The sequence below is a fragment of the Phoenix dactylifera genome, chromosome 8, assembly GCF_051530095.1.
Source record: "Phoenix dactylifera cultivar Ajwa chromosome 8, Ajwa_hap1_PhDact_Kaust_v1.1, whole genome shotgun sequence".
Lineage (NCBI taxonomy): Eukaryota > Viridiplantae > Streptophyta > Magnoliopsida > Arecales > Arecaceae > Phoenix > Phoenix dactylifera.
Window position 1 is genome coordinate 191640 of NC_143197.1, and position 10594 is coordinate 202233.

At 42.8% G+C, this 10594-nt stretch overlaps 1 protein-coding gene across 1 annotated transcript; it reads left to right on the top strand.

Annotated features, from left to right (window-relative positions):
- Positions 1-6678: 6678 nt before the first annotated feature.
- LOC103723681 (O-fucosyltransferase 19-like) lies at positions 6679-10378 on the top strand. Its single transcript, XM_008814666.6, has 8 exons — positions 6679-7197; positions 8267-8339; positions 8415-8485; positions 8576-8664; positions 8762-8894; positions 8989-9221; positions 9313-9789; positions 9891-10378. The coding sequence occupies exons 1-8, from the start codon at positions 6841-6843 to the stop codon at positions 10090-10092; spliced, it is 1635 nt and encodes a 544-aa protein (XP_008812888.5). The 5' UTR covers positions 6679-6840; the 3' UTR covers positions 10093-10378.
- Positions 10379-10594: the final 216 nt, after the last annotated feature.

Below are 10594 nucleotides of genomic sequence, written 5' to 3' on the forward strand. Positions count from 1 at the left end.
ATTTTTATGCAGGGTCCTGAAAGGGGACTTTGCTGGCAGGGCACCGCAGCAGTGACGATCTGCTTAGTGTAGTTTGTGGACAAAAGGACGCAATCGAAGAGTACAAAAGCGATCATTAGTTGTATTAGCGGACGGATTAGGACTTAAAGACGAAGGATTAGGACTTCTGGAAGGTTCAGATTTTTAACTAGTACAATCTGTAACTAGTCAATATAACTTGTAGAATCATGAAAAAAACATTTTTAACTTGTCAATATAACTAAGTAATATTCTCAATCGGTGTAAGCACCAAACACATGAAAGCTCAACCTATCTAGTGGTAATGGATGGATACATATTAATCCTTTACACATTGAGGACGAGCTGAGTCGGGGTGAGCTGGTATTTATACAGAAGCTCGGCAAAAAGTATCAGGGCAGGAAGTCTCAGCCCCATCTTTAGAGTTTTTTTATAAAAAGCGAATTGATCCTTCCCATGTGATGTCACCTGACTAGAAGGATTAGGCAACTCCAGAAAGATGTTTCGAGGAATATGATACTCGAAGTGAATCCTCTTCAAGTTGACCTCCCCCAAAATGCTTTTCTCAGCGGTTGGGGCGAAGTTGGCCATTGATAAGGATCCTTCTGAGGCCTCAGAGGCTCAATCAGGAGAGCGCTGAGCCTAAGACTCGTTGTTTGATAACCACTCGGCTATTTACCGCATCATTTCTCCTAGTAAAGCAAATAAAGGAATGAAAGAAAAGAAAAGGACAAAACAAAGGGCGAAAATCCTAAAACTACCAAATGGTTCGAATCGAAGCAAGATGCCAAAAGGACCTACTCGAAACATAACATGAGGAAGCTTTGGTGGAGGGATGGAAGGACAAACACCGGCGGCAAGAATGAGAAAGGACTCTAGTCCAAGACTGGATAGAGAAAGGACATCGAAGACAAAGTACTAGCCCACTCTCAACCTCTCTTCCTAGACAACAGGTTGCAAAATGCTCAAAATGGAGATGACGCTGGTCAGCATTATATAGAGCTTCGAGTGGCCTGGATCGACGCGACTGTTAGGGTACTCAGTTTGATCTCAGCCCTATGTCGACCAAACGTTCGATCTTGAACCGTCATTCGAATTGCTATCAGCAAGGCATTTAATCATTGCTCTGAAAATCTTGCTGCTAATAATATTGCTTTGGGAAAGGCAGATACCAGCACACAATTATAAATGCAGTCTTCAAAAAAATTTCAAAGCTGAAAAGACAATCATGGTTGATTGGTTTTATGGCTCACCTTAGCTAGTTGGCTTGACTAGAGAAAAATTACTTCCTTTTCCCAAGCTGATCAAGTTAGCTTGACCTCAGAAATGGAGGATAAGTGATATGCCTCAGAATCAACCGCAATTGATATGGCAAACCGACCAATAGAGATTTACCATATAGGCACAGGTTGACTGCTCAAGAGCTTGCCATATGACAACAGTTCAACCATGATTGCAAATTGCTTTCAAACAAACGTGATAATGAGTAATCTACATGTTCGAGAAGTGTACGCGTCAGTCACGGGCAAAATATTCAAGCTGTTAACATAATGGCCAGCGCATGTGCTTGATTCGCTTGGCGATGAGCTCCGGCCCTCGCTTACATATTGCATTCTCGGAGGCTTTTTAGGAAAGTTCTCTTTTGACTCTTTCATCACGCCACTCTGTCGCCATCATACCTCCCTCTGTTTCTTGAAAGTCACGTCTGACTTAGGCATCGGAGGATCCATCGCCAGATACACTCCGGTGAATGCACTTTCTTGTCTTTGCTGTTTCAGATCGAATCCAGCATCGGAGCAACAATCTGATCGAGATATCAGCCATCCATCATCCTCTTTGGGATGTGTGAAGTCGAACCATCGCCATCCGAGCGCAATAGCAATAGGACCGCCATCACGGAGGCGCACAGCTATCACCAGCCAATCTTTTTGATTTGGACGGCAGATGAGCCGAACACTCCAGCAACCTAGTCAGCTCGGCATTTTGATGATGTCGATTTCGCGCCATTCCAGAAGAAACCCCTAAAGTTGACAGGACACTTTGTCATAGGGTTGGCGATCCTCAAAACATGTCGGCGGCTAAAGAGTTTAGTGCTCAAGGAAACACAAAACTGGATGCAAAGCCTCGTGCATCAGGAAAGGAGGATGGTGACGTCAGAAACCGCTGAGGACCCCATGCGTGCCAAATTGCTTTCTTTCCCGGTCCGGTTGACTTGGCTGGTTGCCGATAACCAAACGTGGACCGGAGATCTACGATGACCTGCCATAGAGTTCCATTAAATATATAACTGTAGTTGCTTTTTTTTTTTTTTTTAGTACATATAGTTGCCTTTCAATAAATTTTTCCTGCGGCATCGAAGCAGACCTCTGGACAAGTGGCTGAGGCTTATGTCGCTGAAGTCCGAAATGATGATAATAACAATAGCAAATATTCTATATATGCTTGCTGGGTATATCTCGGTCCTCAAGCATCAATCAAGGACTTGGTGCGTCGGCTCTTTGACTCGACTCCGCCTGCCGATCGATCATCGGAGCCGATCACGAAATTGATCCGTTCATGACATCATGGTTACGACTAATTCGGGTAGCAAGACAACGACGACTATTGACCGCAAGCCTGGAAGTCGACACCCACTCATAAAAAGGCTCTCCACCATCACGCCCCTGATTTTGTTCCACGCGTTCCAATTGATAAATATTAAAAAAATTATGCCGTGGCTTTGACTGGAACCACCCCCGTATCGGTGGGGGTGCCATTCTGAAGTTGAAAACGACTCTTTTTTTCTTGTTCTCTTTCTTTTAGGCCCGATCGCATTACACGGCGAACCTTGAAGGTTCATATGCACTCGATAATAAATATTTCAGAACATTGTAGCACACGATGGTGGACCCTACGAAACTCCAAGTTTGTCAGGTGGCAGAAAAATGGACCACCTCAACCTCCACTTCGCAGTGGAGATGAACCACGCTTCCCACTATATGACGGTAGGTCATCGGATGAACTCGATGTTTTAACCAGCCATATATGGTGTGATTAGTATTAGCCGTGCTGATAAATATTGGATATTTTCTTAATCAAGACAAGTAGCTTCTGATACCTGATGTGTCAATTTATATTGCAGTAAAGCAAGGTTGTTGGCATCGATTCCGAAGGATAAATTAGAGATCATGCATCATTGTCACTTTTTTTTGGTACGGAGAGGTCATTCGTTAAGTTGACAGCATATTGCATATATATATATATATATATATATATATATATATATATATATATATAGAGAGAGAGAGAGAGAGAGAGAGAGAGAGAGAGAGTGTCTTTCGATGGACATCCGAAGGAGGAGCTTTGTTGGATTTGTTCATAAAATCTTGGTTTTCGTTTGTGATATTGTAACTCAGTTTGTTGCCCGGCCGGGTGTTCGTCTACAATCGTGGGAACCCGTCTTTTATGGAGAAGCAAAAGCTTGCGAACAATTTTAGGAACAGGAATTCTCTCGAATAATTTTAGGAACATGAAACTTTCAAAGTGATTTAAGAAATACGGAAATCGCGTCCTAACCACCAATATAAAAATTTCAGGTTCTTGTGATAGACGTGCGTGACAATTTGACGTAATGTCATCGCTCGTGGCAATTTCATATACACCAAACTGCCAATATAACGACATGAGGCTTTTGTATACAACAGGGTGACAAAAATAATGAAAGAACAAGTCGGGCTGCCCCGTTTGCCATAAGGTAAACCGAAAGAAAAAAAAAAAAAAAAATGATGTAAGACAGTAAGAGTAAAGAAACAACTTTCCATACGTTGTGTGTTACAGAATAATAAAATTGAACTTTTTAACTAGTTTTTGCCGTACTTACCATTTCCACGTCTCCGCAGAATTCCTGGGCTGCTGGAAAATTACGAGCGACAAGTCAACCAGTTCCCCTGTGGCAGTACGCACCAAGAACATGCTCAGGCTACTGAATATTAACAAACGGCATGTTTAGCAAAAAAAAAAAAAAAACGAAATGATAAGCAGATAGCATATTTACGGATAACTCAAAAGAAAGAGGGACAAAAAGGGTATTTCCTTTCTCATAATACAATGGTTTCCATCGCATTACTATAAACTTAGTTTATTTTCGTGGTTGTGACTAACCACCCAATTAACAAGGAAATAAATGATCAGATTCAATGGCTGTCCCTCCATAATATAGCATTTCAAATACCATATGATTATGTTTAACTCATTGTGGGAGCACCTTTACCTTCAAGCTCAGCTGAATTTAAATTCCTTCTTGCCATCATCATTTTCCTAAGAGGAAAGCTCTTGTAACTTACTTTTTTTTTCCTTTTCTGCAGCGCTGGAGATCTAGAATATTATCATATTAATAAATGGGTAGTGCCACCAACTACCCATCCGTTGACTATTATTTTTCTTTCACTGGTCTCATATGGCAATCTGGGATTAGTGTGCGGTGCATGGAGCGCAGGTGGGGTTAGATAAGTCCGTAAGTATTACTTGGCCAATTATTGACTTGCACATAGAACCAGTGAACCGATTAATTAACATGGCAGGCAATCTCTAGTATTTTAATAATAACCAATTTACAACTCTTACTTAATATGGTCTCATAGCTTTTCTTTTAATGGCCATTGTTAACATCTTCTTCATCAACTTCTTCATCAAATACATCTCAAGTTCATTTTTTCTTTTTTCTTTTTCAACTTTGGTAGAGAAGAAAACTCTAAATTTCTTTAGATTCACACGTCCTGTTTTGAACTCATTGCGCGTCAAACAAATTCGGGTGGCAAAGTGGCGTAGTCTATTATTATTATGGAAATAAAAGGTCCGAACTTAGTCCCACATCAACTAGATAGCGGAGAAGTTTGTTCCTTAAATGGAGGGGGGCAACCCCTTTCTCTTTAGAGACACCTTTTGTGGGGCAAAACCGTGCGTTGGGAAAAGACTATGAAACCCCATTCAAAGCAGACAATACCTCTGAGGAGAAGCAGTCGTCTTCGCTATCTAAGACCGGTGGGGATGAGTTCGGAGGGTGGCAGATCCCCTCGTAGCGCTAGACACGCGGGCTGGAGGCCGATCTCCCTTGACCTCATCAATGGTGAGGTCAGAGAGTGGAAAATCCCTCCGTAGTGCTGGACGCACGGGCCGGAGCCCGACCTCCCTTGACCTCATCAATGGTGAGGTCGGAGGGTGGAAAATCCCCCCGTAGCGCTGGACGCGCGGGTCGGAGCCCCACCTCCCTTGACCTCATCAATGGTGCTTTCGTTGAAAGCCTTTGACCCCAGCACAGACTCCTCCGCTAGGAGGGCTATGTTGTGAGAATAAAAGATCCGAACTTAGTCCCACATCGACTAGATAGCGGAGAGGTCTGTTCCTTAAGTGGAGGGGGGCAACCCCTTCCTCTTCAAAGACGCTTTTTGTGGGGCAAAACCGTGCGTTGAGAAGAGACTATGAAATCCCCTTCAAAGCGGATAATATCTTTGAGGAGAAGCAATCACTTCCGCTGTTTGAGATCGGTGGGGACGAGGGCGGCAGATCCCCCCATAGCGCTGGACGCGCGAGCCAGAGGCCGATCTCTCTTGACCTCATCAATGGTGAGGTCAGAGGGTGGGAAATTCCTCCGTAGCGCTGAACGCACGGGCCGGAGCCTGACCTCTCTTGACCTCATCAATGGTGAGGTCGGAGGGCGAAAAATTCCTCCGTAGCGCTGGACGCACGGGCCGAAGCCCGACCTCTCTGACCTCATCAATGGTGAGGTCGAAGGGCGGAAAATCCTCCCGTAGCGCTGGACGCACGGGTCAAAGCCCCACCTCCCTTGACCTCATCAATGGTATTTTCGTTGAGAGCCCTTGACTCCGGCACAGACCCCTCCGCTGGGGGGCTATGTTGTGGGAATAAAGGGTCCGAACTTAGTTCCACATCGACTAGACAGCGGAGAGGTCTGTTCTTTATATGGAGGGGGGCAACTCCTTTCTCTTCAGAGACGCTTTTTGTGGGGCAAAACCGTGCGTTGGAAAGAGACTATGAAACCCCCTTCAAAGCGGACGATATCTTTGAGGAGAAGCAATCGCTTCCGCTGTCTGAGATCGGCGGGGACGAGGGCGGCAGATCCCCCATAGCGCTGGACGCGCGGGCTGGAGCCTGACCGCTCTTGACCTCATCAATGGTGAGGTCGAAGGGCGGAAAATCCCTCCGTAGCTTTGGACGCGCAGGCCAGAGCCCGACCTTCCTTGACCTCATCAATTATTATATTTTGAAAAATGAAAATAAAACTTTCATCGTAATTACTAATTAACCTAAGGAATTTATCTTAAAATTAGATAAATAAGAGCATTATTTAGCTTCTCCACCTTATATCTTTGTAGCTCCATGGAGGACATGACTTGATTTTGAAAATTGAACAGATAGGAGAGCTAATCATCAGTTGTATGGCATCATTACTCATCAACATCCAAGTCGACCCAAAACGAGCATTTATGCGACAGAATGTTCGTACGCTACATCTCCGGGACCTCGTAAACTTTTTCGTGGAGGTTAACAGTTAAAGCCCGTATCCGATTCAAATTAGATCCGCTGGGATAATTATAGTAGATAATATCTCCAGAATCTGGAGTATAAGTCGGAGTCGATCTCAGCATCGCGGCGGTTAGGGGAATTGTTTCTTTCCTAAGCGGACTCGAATCTATCTGTACTCTCTTTACGTATAAAAAGAGAGGGAAGCAGCGAAAACCACACGACTCGAGGGAGAGGGAGAGGAAGAGAGGGAAGCGTCGGACGGTACTTCTCAATCTCTCCTTCGGATCATCGTCGGATATCATGGAAACTATCGCCGGTGGTACGCCTCTATCTATCCCGCGGAGGAGGCTGGCAGAGTGCGGAGACCTGGAGAGGTCCCTCGACGAAGAGGATCCTCGCTCGCCTCCGCGCAGACCATCCAAGACCGGTGGGAGATGGGGGAGTTGGAATTGGAAGGCATGGGAGAAGAAAATTTTGCTCGTGGTGATCTTCGTAGTCTCTCTGATGGGGATCGGGACGATTTCGAGCTCTCGCCGGATCGACGACCTCCCGGAGAGCCAGAGCGTGGTCCACCATGTTGCCGGCGGTGAGAAGATAGCCGAGAGGGTCACGCTGGAGAACCAGACCGGACAGCCCAGGAGAGAATCTGCCCATCCGGTATTCCCAGATTTTTATATATATATATATATAAAGAAATCTCTTCTGTTGGTTTGACGTTATACATTCCTTCTTTCTTCTTCTTCTTCTTCTTCTTCTTCTTTTTGTTTGTTTATAAAAAAAAGCTTTAAGATTTTCTAATTATTTTCTGAAACAAATTGAAGTTCTTGCTATGGGATTGCTCGGTTATCGTCCCGTGTTGTGTTATGTGTATGGTTCTATGGTTTCTGATGATCTACTTTTGGATCGATTTGTTGGTGTGTTGGGATTTCTTAGTTCCATCGATTGCTCTTTGTGCACGTGGCTTTTTTAACTAAAAGAAACTAGTAGCAAAACAATAAAACAAAAAACTAAGAAACTGGTTTTTTAGCCACCAAGAGCGGCTTCTATGAAATATTGACTTCTTTTTTTTAAAAAAAAGAAAATTGATATATATGTTTATCATAATTAGACTTTTATTATTTATTTTCATGAATGAGTTGAGTGTTTGTTTGTTTCCGTGTAAAGAATTCCTCTCGCCTTTGCCCACCTCTGTTTAGACGTTCCTGTTGTTATTTACTATTGATTTTATTTTACGCAAGCGTATGGAAACACCTATGTATTATTTGTTCTTGTAAATGGACTGAAATACTAATATTGGCACCAATCTTGTGCTCGTAACTATTTTATTCATTTCCCAATGTCGTACTCGTACCGATCTCTCTCCCCTTATCATATTAATTATTAAATGAAGCTGTCTTTCCACGTGATCGATTGGGTTTTCTTTCCCCCCCTCCCTAGCGTCTTTTTCTAATACATTTCATACTCGAATCTAAAAAGATACTTTCGAAATCTGATGCAAGATACAGGGTTTTAGCTAATGACCTGGAGAGCAATTAGCTTTTGCAAAAAGAACCTAGACTTTTGGTGGGCTTGAAGGTTAAGCTAATATTTAGCTCGGCAAATTCTAAGCAATAATTGCATTATAGAATTTGTATTTTTATATGGGATCATGATTCTTGAAACTAATAATCGTCTTGATTTGTTTTGTTATACGACTAAAACACTCTCCTTATTTGATATTCCATAGATTCTTGATATCTGGACTAAACCGGATAGCGAAGACTACGGTGGATGCATCAAGCGCCCCAAAAACCGCTACAGTGAGTTCGTCTTCGTGCTGAAGACTGCACATCCTTGCTTTGGCTATTGCTAACCATTTACCATTTTTACCGTAGGGATAGGTGATGCTACAGGAGGCTGCTTGTTATTCCGCGCTAATGGTGGACTGAACCAGATGAGGATGGGGGTACGCACCCTTTCGCTGTCTTCCTATGTATTTTCCTTGTGTTATGGAAGCAATTCTGTCTGAGTTGATCTCCTAAATTTCTACACGTAGATAAGCGATATGGTTGCGATTGCAAGGATCATGAATGCAACACTAGTAATTCCTTCTCTCGACCATGAATCTTTCTGGAAAGATCAAAGGTGTTGAGGCTTTCGCATCGTTAATTTGTCCATACATTCAAGAGATTATTTTTATTATTTTAACTTGATTTTTGCAAATTTGAATTGATTTCTGCAGCGAATTCGGCGACATATTCGACATGAGGCATTTTATGGATACCTTGAAAGATGATATTGTAATTGTCGAGTCTCTCCCACGAGCGTATGCAGCAATCAAGCCCTTTGAGAAGCCACCTGTTTCATGGTCTAAAGTACGTACTAGAGCATCTTGTTCTGCATGGAGTTGCAAGAGTACTTTTGTTTTGCATCGAGTTGCTTGTGATAACCGATCTCCCCATTCTTTAGGTTTCTTACTACAAAGCTTTAAGGTCGATGTTGAAAGCGAAAAAGGTGCTGAAGTTTACGCATTCAGATTCCAGGCTTGCGAACAACGGCCTTCCTCCTTCAATTCAGAAACTTCGGTGCCGTGCAAACTACGAGGCACTTAGATATACAGACGAAATTGAGAGACTTGGGAAGTTGATAGTTGACAGGCTAAGGAATGGAAGGGATGATCCCTATATCGCCCTTCATTTACGGTAAATTTTGTTTGAGCAATGCACTCGCTGACAGACTTATATATATAGATATATGCACGAACACATCAGCTATCTTTCTTTCGTATTGCAGGTACGAGAAGGACATGCTGTCATTTACAGGCTGCAGCCACAACCTGACATTAGAAGAGGCAGAAGAACTGCGTGCAATGCGTTATAGTGTGGCGCACTGGAAAGAAAAGGAGATTAATGGTACGCAGAAACGGATACAAGGGGGTTGCCCGATGACTCCACGAGAAGCTGCTATTTTCTTGAAGGCTATGGGCTATCCTTCCACCGCAAACATCTACATTGCTGCAGGACCAACTTACGGTGCCAGTGGCTTGGATGCCTTAAAAGCAGAGTACCCAAATATTCATACACACAGCAGTTTGACAACAGAAGACGAATTGAAGCCTTTCGTCAAGTATCCGAACCGGCTTGCTGCTTTGGACTACATTGTTGCCCTTAATGGTGATGTTTTCGTGTACACTCATGCTGGTAACATGGCCAAAGCAGTGCAGGGTCATAGAAAATTCGAGGGATTTCTCAAGACCATCAGTCCTGACAGGTAAAATCTAGTCCCAAGACCCAAGTATATCTAAATGCTCCCAGAACTCATTCATCACCTAAAGTTGATTTTTTTTCTTTCTTTTATTGACTTCTATTCAGGCAAAGATTTGTGAAACTGATAGATCAGCTTGATGAAGGAAAAATATCTTGGAAGGAATTCGAACTTGAGGTGAAAAGGCATCATGTTCATAGGCTTGGAGGTCCATACGAAAGAAAAGAAGGGCCGCATCCAAAGTTAGAGGAGTTCTTTTATGCAAACCCTATTCCTGGGTGCATGTGCAAAAAACAACAGCCGAAGTAGATATCTGTGGCACTGACAATTTTGGGTTTTAGGAAGTGACTTTACAGAGTGAGACATAGATGTTCAGAAATACAGAGTACAGATTTATTTTTATTTTTTTTTTAGAAGAAAAAGAATAATACATACAGGAAATAATTTTTTCCTGAATGTTGGCAATTTTCAACCAGAGCGTGAATTATTGGATTAAGACAAACAATGCAGCCAGATATCATTCCCACCACCTCTTTTCTGAATGGTTTTGTTCTTTATGTGGATGTATAAGAAATTTTTGGTTAAGATTTCTAAATGATGGTGATAATACACAATGTGGCCATACTTAAAGATTGCGGTGAATATCTAGGCCTTGACTGACAGAATTCCTTGTATGAGCATTATACATGCATGATATTATGCCTTCTACCTTAGAAGATGAAGAATGTCAAAATGGAATTAAAAGAATGATCTGGATGGCACACTAACCTCACACAACATTAGAGTTTGTAATAATCATCATTTTATTGCT

Coding starts and splice junctions, on each gene's coding strand:
- LOC103723681 (XM_008814666.6), top strand. CDS start 6,841: ATGGAAACTATCGCCGGTGGTACGCCTCTATCTATCCCGCGGAGGAGG. Junction 8,895..8,988: donor CACCTGTTTCATGGTCTAAA/GTACGTACTAGA, acceptor CCCATTCTTTAG/GTTTCTTACTACAAAGCTTT. Junction 9,222..9,312: donor TATATCGCCCTTCATTTACG/GTAAATTTTGTT, acceptor TTCGTATTGCAG/GTACGAGAAGGACATGCTGT.